This window comes from Mixophyes fleayi, chromosome 8 (assembly GCF_038048845.1).
Source record: "Mixophyes fleayi isolate aMixFle1 chromosome 8, aMixFle1.hap1, whole genome shotgun sequence".
Classification (NCBI taxonomy): Eukaryota; Metazoa; Chordata; class Amphibia; order Anura; family Limnodynastidae; genus Mixophyes; species Mixophyes fleayi.
In genome coordinates this window covers 74,926,216-74,941,320 of record NC_134409.1, presented here as the reverse complement: position 1 = coordinate 74,941,320, position 15,105 = coordinate 74,926,216, and the positions used below count along the sequence as shown (strand labels likewise).

The following is a 15,105-nucleotide window of genomic DNA, read 5'->3' as shown; positions in this document are numbered from 1 at the left end:
ATCAAATTGACCCTAATCTGTGTTTCTGTCTGTCCGTCTGTGTATGTTAGGGAATTAAGACTAAGCTCCATTGGGGCAGGGACTGATGTGAATGAGTTCTCTGTACAGCGCTGCGTAATTAGTGGCGCTATATAAATAAATGATGATGATACCATATCAGAATAATGAAACATATTACTAAATATAACATCTGTTTTTCTATGTTTTAGGAATGCTCTCTGCTGAATGCTGTTCTAAGTTACAGAATGATGGAGTCTCTTCTGGCAATTGATACGTGGTGTTTCTTGGCACGGTGTGATATTGTTTGCGATCTAAAGAATATCTTTTGTACGTTGTATTACTGCTGTAGGTGTAGAAGAATAGTTGCTAATTGTTACTTTTCAATATTTTATTTTTTAAAACATTTAGATACGGAACCGCAGAACTGTGTGCGCACCATGTTAAGATTATAGTTCACATGGTAAGTAATTACTGGACTAACAATCTCAAATTGGGCCATTTTCATTATCTAGTTTATCTACTAAAGCAACAGTGTAGGGAAAGGAAACATTTGTATACTGAACATGACTCTCTCCTTGATACCACACACCCACCAACCACTTACATACGTTTACATCTACACACACAATAAAGCTCAGACCCAGCTCCCGTCACTTCCTGTGTTGTCTGCTCCTAATGTTATTGATAATTAATGTTGTTATTGATGAGATAAGAATCGATAGTATCAAATCAGGACTTGGGATTTGATTGTGCATATAGTTAAAAAAGCAATTTTTAATGTCAAATATAATAAATTGTCTTCATTACAAAATAACAAACCATAACTTATCCAATATAATCATACTATGATTGGTAGGAACTAAAAAAAGTTAAAAATAGAGAGGCAAAAAAGCACTAAAACAGTCTGAAATAGACACTATAATGTTATGGCCACCAGTGCGACATAAACTCATAGAACAGTTAGAATAGTTCTTCACCTTTAGCAGCCGCCTTTCCCATAGAGACTGGTTATGCTCACAGGTACTCGGATGCCCCTAGGTCTTATGCTCAGGGTAGTATGAGTTTAAGCTAACACGGCAGCGCACATGTACAAGAGGTAGCGCACGGTATAGTGGCAGGCCAGAGGTCAGCAGACTAAACAGCACCAGAGAGGATGTCAGGTACAGGCAAAAGGGTCAAGGTCACAGGCACAGGTTCAGAATCCAGGGACAGGCAAGGTCATACACGGGTAATCAATCACAGGTTCACACCAAACAATAGAACAGGAGCAGGCAGCAGTACTGGAGACAGGACACTATAACCGGCAGTGAGGCTCAGTCCTCACTGCCTTAAATAGTACAAAGAGCCAATCAGAACAGAGCCCTACAACAATCCACAGGAGTAGCTTAATTGATTAGATCATCAGTGGCCAATGGAAGTAAAGGTACACATCCAGTGCAAATCAACCAGGTGGCTGCATAATAAATTACTGGCATACAGCCAGTAATGCAGGAAAAGCTCCCCTAGATTAGCCACTATTGGCTAAGATGAACCAGCCCTGTGCACACTTGCCCGGCTATCTGACAGCTGGCCGGGCGCTGCGACAGGTAAATGCAGGTGTCGGGACCGGAAGTGACGTCCCGGTCGTCATAGTGACGGCCGGGACGCCATAGAGCAGAGGCGGAGAGTCGCAGCGGTGCCCACGGCCGCCGTGGCTAACATATCATTTCAATATTAAACATAAAATAACATATTTTCTTTATTAAAATCGAAATGTTCTAGTACACTAAAAATTACAATGAACAACAGAATTACAATTACAATCAACAAACAGCTTCAGTTTTCAGTAGTAAATGTCTTTTATCACTTAAGACTTTATTTAATCTTAAAAAAGTGAAGTGAGTGGACAGTGCTTTAAGCAAGCCAATTCTGGCTCTAAAGTTTCAAGTGTTAATAGCGGTACAGATTGCCCTGCAGGAAAATTGTCATACTACTAACACTTAACAATTAAAATCTTGTTGACTAGGAAACGCCTATAATTTCAATTATCAATTGTATTGAATTCAATTAAAAAAAAAATCTGATATTAAACTATTTAATTTAGATTAAAGCTACTTAAATTATCTGCTGTGTGCTTTTTTTAATACAATTTTAGGCACTTAAAAGGCAAAATATATTAATATAGTTATTAGCAGATAAAATGTGCATTTGTGGGCACATTAAACATGGTATATCCTGTTCACATATCATCTGAAACTGATTTTAACCGCTGCAGTCTACGTTTTCCGTTTAAGGAAAGAAATAGGCATTTAAGGCAAATTCCTCAGTCTAATGATAATCTTGTGTGTTATAGGTTACACTAGTTGTGGCCCCAAGAATACAATGTGCACCTTACCACCTAAGATTGTTTATTTAAATTTAGATCTTCTGTTTGTTTCAGTAATTTGTCAGGTTCTGTTAATCTGATTCTTGTTTGTTCAGAGACTTAGAACATGAATTAGAGTTGCATGCAAGTGCTTTTGTGTGATGTAAAAATGCTGTATGGTGCAAAATTGATGCACAACCATTTTATTTAGAGTTGTAATTTTTATGCACTTGGAGGTGAATCAGGGGCGTTAGTTAATGTGTATGTAAAATGCAGTGTAGTTTGGTAAGATATGTGAGAATTGTAATGTGTTATATTGAGTTACATGGTTCTTGGAACACATTAGCTGTGAGGCGTGAATTTTGCAGCTAGATAAACCAGGTGCAAGATTTGGAATTGTTGATGATTGTTGCATCTTTACTCTGCATTCATCTGTACAATATATTAGGTAGCACAGATGCATCTTTGCTCACATGCAAGCGGATCATCTTTACATTCAACTCTAAATTGGACCCTTAATGTCCGATTTTGAGTTTTTGTGTTCTTTTTAGTTTTGTTTGGGGACTTATTGGCCTTAAGGAAATAGCTTTTTCTCCCACCTTCTTGAAATGTACTTCTCTATACCTGTATATATGAAACCTCACAGGAACAGACCAACATTGGCGATTTTAGTAAGAAGAAAAAAACTTTGTTTTCACATAAGGAGAATTGTTGCACCAGACAATCGTTTCAATCACCTAAGATTTTCATCAGGGTTACAAGTATCGAGCAGACACACAGTATACGAGAGCTTATAAGGCGACAAAACTAATTCACAGAGATCATTAATTAGCAAACATGTGCAGTCCAGACTACAGTTTTTGTATGTGAAAATAGCCTCATTCTCAATAAGGCAGTCCCATAAATGCAAGGAGACCAGCAATTCTGTGAAAAAGCTAACCATTACAATTCATTATGTGTATGAATATTTTTTTTTTTTCTTCCAAAAATCGCCAGTGCTGGTCTGTTCCTGCAGGCGCTGTAGGTGAGCTTTTCTTTATAATATTTGGACCATTTTGCACTGTGTAAATAATATTTATGTATCTGTAAAAAAAAAAAAACATAATAAAAGGCAAAAAGGCGCTTTCTAGAGCAGTACTCCAGCTCTTGCAACCTAATTGAAATCAATAAAAATTGCATACCATATGAGGGATCAAACTCAGCTCATCATTGATGAGCCAGTTTATCTCTGCTCCATATTCATATTCATGGACATTGACATAAAACCAACAGGGAAGAAGACAAAATTAGTGCAATATATCCTTTTTCTAAACAAACACTGGTGCAAATACAACACTTATAAGGTGCATTTATAGAACCGAATATCCTTTTTATAGCACGTTTCCCAAATCAGTCTGTGAAAATTAACCTTGGACACCACCTTTCTGTGAAAAAGAATCACTCCAAACTCTGTACATTTCACCGGTGATGACTATAAATTGTCTACATACCGACTATCATACAGTAAGATGCATATATCCTGACTTAGACAACTTCTTTTTAGATCTAAACTTCTTTGATGTGCTCTGCTGCACTTAACTCCAAAATAAATATAAAATAACAACATAGTGTAAAATCCATTAAAAAATGTATTCTATGAAAAGTATAAAAATATATTGCACATACATCAAAAATTCTTGACTTAAACTTATCTGATTTCATGTTCTACTGATGATTCTTTGGAACAGTGTTTGTAAATACACCTTATGTGTGTTTTTGCATTGGTGTTTGGCTCGAAAAGGCAATATTGCATTATTTTTGTGTTTTTCTCTGCTGGTTTTATGTCTGCGTCGTTGGGTATATGGAGCATAGAGTCTTATGAGATCCATTGATTCATACTCCATCATCCACTCTGGGGGACACTGCTACCTTGGGGTTGTCTGAGGGCGTTGGAGTTGGCACTTAAACAGTTAAGAACTAAACTTGCTGACTCCTCCCTTCTGCAACCCCATCAACCTCAGTTATGTCTAAGTGCCCAAGGAGTTGGGCTGCGTTTAGTACTGCTTAGCAGTACTTGCTGTTTAGTATTAGATTTTATTATTTTTATTAGCTTTCTAAAATGAGTGTAGATAAGGTTAAATGTTATTAACATTTTTCTCTTTATAGATATTTTAATGGAACAAGGTTCCATTCTTTAAAAAAAAAAAGAAGAGACTGCACGATTAGTGTGGTGTTTAGTGAGCAGTGACAGCGCTAAGCGCCTGTCATTGCTCTGTCCCAACGGGTCCGATACTGCCATAAGGCAGAGAGTGCCGCACTCCGTCTGAGGACCGAACATGTTATGAGATACCAAGTCCCCCGCTGAGGCGGAGGGGGGGCTTGGATCTCTATAAGCCGCAGGAGGTGTTGTGGATGCGGAAGGAGTCCCGAGTGAGCGATAGGAGAGGCACGATAATAATGCTCACAGGACTGAACTGTCCGAGGGCTCTTTATAACAAAAAAGACAGACGGAGGTAATTTAAGACTGCCGGCTGCTCAGTAGAAGATTCTGAGCCGGGAGATATTCGCGCCGTTTTACTCTCTGACAGGACTGGGCAGCAACACGGATCAGACACACAACTGCTTGACAGGGCTCTGCTGACTTCTCCCCTCAGTATATATATACATACTGTTCGGATTCCCCCTCACCCCCCCCTTCCCTATTGAAACTAGGGGCTGTTAATCTATTTTTTAGCGTGCACACTTTAAGTATATTTGATGAGGCTATTTTTTTTTCTGTATTAAAAAAAAAAGAGTAAAAGACAGAGAATTCATATTTAATATTTGAGAGTAATTATATATAAAATGTCTGACAAAGGAAAGGGTGTCAGCGTTAAATATTGTTCTTGTTCTAAATGTTCTGCTAAACTACCGGTAGGACAGGTGGACAAAGGGGCTGTGTGTGCAAGGTGTGATTCGGAGCCCAGGGCGAGCAGACCCGGGGTGGGCCTTCCGCCGTGGTGGAGGAGCCAGTATGGGTTTCCTCTTTGGCGCAGTCTGTTTCTATGCTCACCCAGCTTATCAATAGACAGGCAGAGACAAATTCCACTTTAGTTGGAGTGGCTTCTGGCTCTGCTTCTGCAAATTCTAGCGATGTGATTAAGGCCGGAACCTCAGGCGGTTTGGTGCATGACTTGTCTCAGGTCCAGCCTTCTACATCTCAATCTGATCCCGCGTGGTCATCCGCGTTGGGGAAGCGTTTGGACCGATTGAACAGTTTCTTAGACTCTTCTACACGTTTGGCTCCCAGAGCAAAACGCCCTCGCCATTCTCATCCTTTGTTACTTTCTGATTCTGACGGTTCATCTGGAGAGGAGGGTGAGGTAGGAGAGGATTCAGATTCTGTACATTTAGGTGACTGGGATGAAAATTCCAGGAAACAGGGGATTCAGGATTTGGTGTTAGTGGTGCGTCAGTCCCTTGATCGCATGAAAGAAGATTTAGTATTCCTGTCCAGGTTTTATTTAAACGCAGTAGACCTAAAACTGTCTGTTTCCCTGTGTCCCCTGAACTTACTGAAATTGCTGAATCTGCCTGGAAACATCCAGATAAGACGTTTTCAGTTCCTCATAGATATGCTATGCTTTATCCTCTGGAGGAAAGGATGTATCTCGCTGGGAGCAGCTATTCAAAGTATATACTCCGGTGGCAAGGCTGGCACTTCATACCACTTTGTAAGTTCCAGGCACAGCGGTTCTTCAGTATTCTACTGATCATAGATTAGAAGGGTTCCTAAAAAACATTTTTCTTGGGGCAGGCACTTCCTTTAGACCCTTGTTTGCATCCGCGTGAGTGGCTAAAGCTATGGAGTCCTGGGCTGACCAATTAGTTGCAGGTTTACAGGATACGGAATTCCTTCCTTTGGCCCTTCATTTAAAAGAGGCTTCTGGCTATCTCTATGAGGCAGCCCAGAATTCAGCTTCAATTTCTTCTACGGTATCTGCTTCTGCAGTGGCAGGTAGAAGAAGGCTTTGGCTTTGTTCATGGAATGGGGACTTGGAATCTAAAAGATCTTTAGAGGCTTTACCTTTTTCAGGGTCCGTCCTATTCGGGTTTGAATTAGATGATGTGATCAGTCAGACTACTGGAGGTAAAAGCACTTTCCTACCAGTAAATTCTTTTAAACCCAGAATTCCTCGTTTCAGTTCCTTTCGGCAGCCCTTTTGTGGTAACTCAGTTTCAAGAGGACAGTCCTCCATTAGGGGTAAGCCAATCACTCTTAGAGGCCAATCTCAGAAAGGAAGTGGTTCCTACTCTGAGACGTCCATCGTCCAGATGGACGTCTCAGATCAGCCTTCCTTATGAAGGGATTTCCCCTCTCCTAGCGGCTGCGTGGGTGGGGGGGTCAACTTCAATTATTCTAAGATCAGTGGACAGCTTCCACCAAGGATGTTTGGATATTGGGAATAATTTCCAGAGGTTATTTCCTAGACATTGTGGGTCCTACCCCCCAGCGTTTTTTCCAGACTCAGTTGCCTCGAGATTGCATCAAGAGAAGTGTGATGTTACAATCGATCGCTTCTCTTCTTTTCGCCGGCGCTATTTGCAAAATTCCGGAACATCAAAGAGGCAAGGGGTTTTACTCAAACCTATTCTTGCTTCAAAAACAAGGTGGTTCGTTTCGGCCGATTCTGAACCTCCTCAAAAGTTTCAATCTTCACCTTCAGGTAACCAAATTCTGTATGGAATCAATCCGCTCGGTAATAAACGGTTTAGAACCTCTGGAGTTCCTTGCATCGATAGACTTTCGAGACATGTACCTACATATCTCTATTTGGGAAGGACATCAGTCTCTCCTTCGTTGGTGGGGGTCTTCCAGATCTAGACTTGATGGCATCCAGATACAACCATCAGGTTCCAAAGTTTTGCGCAAGAACCAGAGATCCTTTAGCAGTAGCAGTGGATGTAATGTCAATGAATTGGGATTTCAAACTGGGATATCTTTTTCCCCCAATTCTGATGATTCCCCGAGTACTGTGAAGCGTAAGAATGGGAGTGCATCCTGTGATTCTAGTAGCACCAAATTGGCCACGATGAGTCTGGTTTGCAGACATCTTAAGGATGGCAGAAGGTCAGGGTTGGGCCCTTCCCCTCAGATCTGATCTGCTCATTCAAGGTCCATTTCATTATCTGGACTTAACTCGTTTAGCTTTAATGGCGTGGCTATTGAAGCCAACCTCTGGAGGTCCAGAGGTTTCTCATCTAGCGTATCCGCAAAGATTTACCATATGATATGAAAAATGTACGTACAATGGTGTGAAAGTAATAGTAATGATCCTGTGTCTCTTAGTCTAACTTGTTTTCTGGCTTTTCTCCAGGATGGGTTAGAGAAGGGTCTTAGATTAAACTCCCTAAAAGTTCAGATCTCTGCACTGTCTATTTTCTTTCAACGCTGCTTGGCCTCCATGTCAGATATTCGTACTTTTCTTCAGGGGTTTCTGCATGTGCAGCCTCCCCATACTTCTCCGTTGGCCCCATGGGATTTAAATCTAGTCCTGAATGTTCTACAACACCCTCCTTTCGAGCCTCTGGAATCGGCTGACATCAGATTTGCGACATGGAAAGTTGTTTTTCTTTAACCATTGCTTCAGCTAAAAGAGTATCTGAATTAGGAGCCTTGTCTTGTAAAGTTCCGTACTTAGATTTCCATGAGGACAGAGCGGTCCTCAGGACAGTTCCGTCTTTTTTGCCAAAGGTAGTTTCAAGTTTCCATATGAATCAAGAAATAGTGGTTCTGAGTTTTAGGGAAGAAGGGTCCTCTCCTGGATCATCTTCTTCGTCTTTTTCTTCGTCTTCGTCTGGATGTGGTCAGAGCTTTAGAAATATATTTGGAAAGGACTTCCGTTTGTCGAAGAACTGATTCTCTTATCGTGCTTTTACGACTCCTCAAAGAGAGGATGGCCAGCTTCCAGACAGACAATTGCTCGCTGGATTAAGTCTATTATTAAGCATGAGTATGAACCGTCCTGTGCCTAGAGTTGTCACGGCACACTCTACCCGTGCGGTGGGGGCATCGTGGGCTGCTTATCAAGGAGCTTCTGCGGATCAACTGTGTAGGGCAGCTACCTGGTCTTCTGTCCATACTTTTACTCGGTTCTACAAATTCACCATTTTTGCGTCTTCGGACGCCAATTTTGGCAGAAATGTATTACAAGCAAGTAGACCAGTTCATTCCCACCCTTAGGGGGCTACTTTAGAAGGTCCCCAAGGTAGCAGTGTCCCCCAGAGTGGATGATGGAGAAAAGAGGATTTTTGTACTTGCAATAAATCTTTTTCTCCGAGTCCATCTGGGGGACACTGCGTTCCCTCCCTTTTGCTTTTATTCTATTCAGTTAGACTTGCCCCATTTTTTTCTTGGGACTTTAGTATTACTGAGGTTGATGGGGTTGCAGAGGGGAGGAGTCAGCAGCAAGTTTAGTTCTTAACTGTTTAAGTGCCAACACCCTCAGACATCCCCAAGGTACCAGTGTCCCCCAGATGGACTCGGAGAAAGAGATTTAACATAAGTACAAAAATCCTCTTATACAGATGAGTAGAGTTTGATCATTCATATGGTACGGAATTTTTATTGATTTGAATAAGCTTGCAAGAGTAGGAGTATTGCACTATAGGAGGCACCTTTTTTATTTTCTTTACATGTTTTATATTCTTGGTTGAAGAAACAGGAGAAACTGAAAGGAGGCAGCCACCCTGACACACGGTAGTGTAGTCTTTAACAGAGTGTGCTACAACTTCAGGGGATATAAGAACACATCGATACCTCAGCAGAACAATATTACTATTAGTGATTAAAAAATTTTTAACAGAGTTTCATTGGCACCTGCTTTTTTGTATGTGTGTGTGTTGTATATAATATATATAATCTCATTGGAACTTGGACATATACAGCCTCAGCAAGGAATTTGGCACTTAATTCAAATCTGCACTTTTTTAAACTCCTCCTTCCATATCCCCAACGTGAAGGGTATTTAGTTTTACTTTAGTGCCCACATGAATAGGGCGCTTTTGAAAAAGGCTGGCTATAGTAGTGTTGGTAAGTAAAATAATCAATCTATGTCTGTGATAAAAAATAACATGTAGCATTTATTTTACATCCTTCATTTAAATATAAAAATGTAATCCTATGAGATAATATGTCAATCAATCTAATAAGGTCACACGGGAAAACTTAGACTTATTTGAAAATCTATATATCATTCCTATTGAGTTCTATAGTTTATATTTAGTATTTTTCTATATATATATTCATTAAATGTATGTTTTTTATTTTAAAATAATGCTTGCTTAATTCAGTAATAATGCGGTTTAAATTTCTAGATATGCATGAATCAAAATATGTTTTAGATTTTAAGATTGCCTTCATAAATAATTGGTTTCAAATAAACTGCTTCATAAATGGACTTCTTAATCTTTAAATATGTATTAGTATCCACAATTGTAAAGAAATACTATGAACTCAATACATCTTTGATACATTTGAAACCGCAGGTGATGTTGCTTAATTGAATTAAACATGCCCCTGTAAAAATGGGTATTTCTCCTGAGAAATAATTGCATCTGATCCCTTCGATAAAGTTGCTTGCGCAGTAACGAAACGCGTCCGGTTAACAAGGTTTGATGGTATCTGACATTATTTTCTACCTGCAATTGAAGCATATACTTATTTCTTCCTATTAATAGGTTATTTTGTTTATCTTTCGTGAACTCATTAGATTGTTTAACACACAGGATTACATTTTTATATTTGTACTTTGTACAATGGATGTCAAATAAATGTTATTTTATTTTTATCAAAGACATAAGTGTTATATATATATATATATATATATATATATATATATATATATATAGTATGTAATATTATACATTAATATTTACAGTATAATATTTGATCTGTACCAAGTGCAGTCCTTTGTTTGATTATTTGATTTTATTCTACAGGGGAGGTTGCTTCCCCTGAGGATATTTGCTGTTTCACTCTTGAGTATTTGCATACACCTTTGGGATTTTTTATCTTGTTATTTGATATTTAAATAAATGAATACATTTAACTTATAAACTCTTCAACAACTGCCGCAGTCAGTGCCATTCATAAAGTCTGTATTTTCCAGAACTTGGCTGAGGAGGTGTCATTTCGGTACCTCATACTGTAGGTAGGGACTGCTGCCTTGTGATGCCGACGCCATCAAGCAGCTTGAACCAATATTAAGCAACCACACTAGAAAATTAGGAGTAAAAAACGAAAAATGATGGTGCCTTCCTCATAGAAAGTCAATGCGTTCAGACTACAGTCATGGCTATTTTTTTTAAAAAATGACACAAATATTGTTTTTCACAAAGTCCGCTGCCTCAGTTTTTATGATGGCAGTTTGCATATACTCCAGATTGTCATGAAGAGTGATCAGATGAATTGCAAAGTCCCCTTTGCCGTGACAATGAACTTTTTTCCAAGAACAACATTTCCACTGCATTTCAGCCCTGCTACAAAAGGACCAGTTGACATTAGGTCAGTGATTCTTTCGTTAATACAGGTGAGAGTGTTAACGAGGACAAGGCTATAGATCACTCTGTCATGCTGATTGAGTTAGAATAACAGACTGGAAGCTTTAAAAGGAGAATGGTGCTTAAAATCATTGCTCTTCCTCTGTTAACCATGGTTATCTGCAAGGGAACACGTGCAGTCATCATTGCTTTACATAAAAAGGGCTTCACAGGCAAGGATTTTGCTGCTAGTAAGATTGCACCTAAATCAACCATTTATCGGATCATCAAGAACTTCAAGGAGAGACGTTCAATAGTTGTGAAGAAGGCACCAAGGTTCCCAAGAATGTCCAGCAAGCACCAGGACGGTCTCCTAAAGTTGATTCTGCTGCTGGATCAGGGCACCACCAATGCAGAGCTTGCTCAGGAATGGTAGCAGGCAGGTGTGAGTGCATATGCAAGCACAGTGAGGCAAAGGCTTTTGAAGGATGGCCTGGTGTCAAGAAGGCCAGCAAAGAAGCCACTTCTGTCTTGGAAAAACATCAGGGACAGACTGATATTCTGCAAAAGGTACAGCTATTGGACTACTGAGGACTAGGGTAAAGTCATTTTCTCGGATGAATGCCCTTTTGGGGCATCTGGAAAAACGCTTGTCCGGAGAAGCAAAGGTGAGCGCTACCATCAGTCTTGTGTCATGCCAACAGTAAAGCAACCTGAGACCATTGATGTGTGGGGTTGCTTCTCAGCCAAGGAAGTGGGCTCACTCATAATTTTGCCTAAGAACACAGCCTTGAATAAAGAATGGTACCAAAACATTCTCCAAGAGCAACTTCTTCCAACCATCCGAGAACAGTTCGGTGACGAACAATGTGTTTTCCAGCATGATGGAGCACCTTGCCGTAAGGCAACAGTGATAACGAAGTGGTCCGGCGATGAAAACATCAAAATTTTGGGTCCATGGCCAAGAAACTCCCCAGACCTTAATCTCATTGAGAACTTGTGGTCAGTCCTCAAGAGGTGGATGGACAAACAAAAACTCACAAATTCTTGCAAACTCCAAGCATTGATTAGGCAAGAATGGGCGGCCATCAGTCAGTATGTGGCCCAGCAGTTGATTGACAGCATGCCAGGGCGAATTGCAGAGGTCTTCAGAAAGAAGGGTCTATACTGCAGATATTGACTCTTTGCATAAACAATGTAATTGTCAATAAAAGCCTTTGACACTTATGAAATGCTTGTAACTTTACTTCAGTATACCATAGCAAGATATGACAAAAAAGGTCTAAATACACTGAAGCAGCAAACTTTGTGAAAACCAATACTTTTATCTCACCAAGTTTTACAAGTTTAATGTTTCTGTGTACAAAGATGTTAGTTTTGGAAGACACACTCTTCTAGCTGCTTCTGCGGACCCACTCGTAGAGGCAGCTGTGGAATGTCCCCAAAATCCAGTGTACTCAATAGGATGATCCACAAAATGGGATTTTTGTACATAAAATAAATCCTTACCTCTGACTTCATTGGGGAACTCTGAGCTCTCTCCCTTTGCATTCAAGTTCTTCTGTCGGTTTTTGTCGGTTTCTCTTTACTTGTGTGTCTCTTGGTTTCTGTTCTGTGGAGCTTGGTTAGTAGATAACGGAATTAACTGCAGGGTGAGGTTATAGATGGGGAGGAGTTTAAAAGGTGCAGCTTTTGAATTACATGCCAAACTCCTTGCTGGGTCAGTGTCCACCAATGGATTTTGAGAAAATTACTTAAGGTATGTACAAAAATGTATATCATTTATATCTGCATTTCCCTCTTGACTCTTACACTGATTATTGGTATGTTTTTGTTCAGGTGAAGTCATGTCCTAGTGACACTTACCAGCTTGCTCACCTTGCTGTCCTCCTTAGGCGTCTACTGTTTTTAATGGACGCTGGTCACCAGGTATTAAACTGAATCTTATTTGAATAGTTTATAACATGGAAGGCATGTTCAAACTGGATTATGTCAAATGTGTTCACAAGCTGTAAAGATCAATGCATTGTAGAAACCACCTCACACCTTTATAATATAGTTTTGGTCATAATTTTGTAGATCGGAGAATTAGATGCAAAAAGTGGAGGATTCATAATTTATTGCCAAATGTATAGCAGTCTGCACCATGTTGGATGGTTGCGACAATATATCCACATGGCATATAAGTTCACAGAACATTGATTCATCATTACTAATTATTATTTCTCTTTCTTACACTTTGGGGGACACTGCTACCTTAGGGGTTATAGAGAGCTCATGCTGGAGTAGGCATTTAGTTTCAATTTTTTTCTTCACTGTTAGAATCTGAAGCTCCTCCCCTCTATACCCCTCCACCAATGGCAAATCAGTTTTAGCTAAAGTGCCTATGAAGTAAGGCAAGTTCTACTGTGATGCCTATAGCAGCAAATTTAAATGTTTTAACATTTCTTTGATTTATTTGATTTCTTATTTTGATTTATTTGATTTCTTATAGTGTTTTCTTCATGCGCCTGTTCTGCCACCAGCCTCATTCTATAAGTAGGGCTCCCGGAGCTGTAAGCTGTGGTAGATCAGGAACCTGGTGTTGGTGAGCAACAGTAGTCTCACCGCATTTTTTTTTCTTTAATTACTTTATTAAAAACCTCATGGACAAATGAACAGAGATATTCAACAGGACTCCAGCAACAATATTATATAGATAGGTATGAGGCATAAATCATTTCAAAATGCGACATATGAAGCCATCAATGACCATGTCCCAATGCCGCCCTTACATTGGGAAATTTGCTTTGTGCTGGAAATAAACCGCAATGAGGTTATGTAATTACATTTCGAACAATAAGTGGAGGGGGTTGTAGGAAGAGAGGGAAAATGAGTAATGAGTATAGGAGGAAGTAAGAGAGAATTGAAAAGAAGATTCACGTGATAAGAGACCTAGCAGTGATTCAGTGGATGTCTAGTCTGGGAAGTCGGTTACAGGTACCAGATCTGTTTAAAATCGTAGTAGAGGTTTATTATGGTATGAAGACAATGGGGACCAGATTTTGTGGAGGGATACCAAGGAGCCCCTTTAGGATGCTGGTGATGTGTGCCATACCCGGCTGAAGACCATTTGAAGTGTCGTGGGTGAGGGATTCTTCCATGAAGCAGCCATTTGGCAGGTCGTCGCATTGATAATGTGTCTGAATAATTTGTGGGTGTGGGAAGGCTGGTCAAGGACAGGTAAAGGTAGAAGTATGTGTTTGGGAGTAGAGGGTATGAGGACACTGAGGATTGTTGAGGCAAAGGCAAGGACAGTGGTCCAGAACGGGCGTAGTTTGGGACAGTCCCACCTTATATGCATGAAAGTGCCAGTGTGGCTGGCCACAGTTCCTCCAGGAAGCATAGCTCACCTTTGGGTATATGTTATGGAGCCTGGATTGGATTTAATACCACCTGTGTAATAGTTTATTTGCCTTTTTCTTTGATTCGAACATTGACAGAGCAGTTTGCTGTACATTCATAGATATCAGACCAGTTTTCGTGGTCAAATGGTTCTCCCAGATCTGCCTCCCACTGTCTGGAAATGGTTTTAACTTCTGTAGTCAGGGAGCAATGCATTGTACAATACTGATATTAGGCCCTTCGAAGAAGGTCTTGAGAGACACAGGTTCTCAGACACAGTGGATGATCTAGCCAACAGTTGCGCTTTAAATGTTTAATGGGAATGCCTGATCTGCAGATATTTATGGAACAGTCCCTTTGTGAATCCACGTGGCTTTGCCAGGTCAGAAAACAGTGAGAAAGATGTAGTCTTAGTAACATGGTTGAGGAATAAAATGCCTCCACTTGCCCACTTGGAGTGCGTTGGGCGGGATAGTCCAGGTGTGAAGGCAAGGTTGGACCAGAGGGTTATCATAATCGAGGGAGCAGTGGAGAGAGAGGACATTTTGTTACAACTGGACTAGATAGAAAGGGATAGGGCCACCACCGTGTGCGTGTTTACGGGAGCTGACCGTTGTGCACTAGATAGCCAGAGAGCAGAGCAGATTGGCGACTCCTCTAATAGGTATGATTCTATGTCGACCCAAACCCTTGTCTCTGGTGGAGAGTGTCATTGTACGCATTGACCTAGGCAGGCTGCATAATTGTAATTTTGGAGGTTGGGCATGCCAAGTCGCATCGCATTTTGATCTGTCAGACTACACTGGGAGCTGCAGTAGCATACAGTGACAGGCCCAGTGTATTATTGGACAGACTGAGATGGAGTATTGGTCTGAAGG

General features: G+C 40.4%; 1 protein-coding gene across 3 annotated transcripts in view; it reads left to right on the top strand.

Annotated features, from left to right (window-relative positions):
• Positions 1–15,105, top strand: part of FIRRM (FIGNL1 interacting regulator of recombination and mitosis) — a 215,541-nt gene that overhangs the window by 112,383 nt on the left and 88,053 nt on the right. For 2 of the 3 annotated variants that reach the window (XM_075182745.1, XM_075182743.1), the window contains exons 14-16: positions 210–292; positions 409–460; positions 12,683–12,772. In XM_075182745.1, coding sequence (XP_075038846.1) covers positions 210–292; positions 409–460; positions 12,683–12,772 — 225 coding nt within the window. The remainder of the gene's footprint in view (positions 1–209; positions 293–408; positions 461–12,682; positions 12,773–15,105) is intronic. The other variant, XM_075182744.1, reaches the window with a different exon arrangement.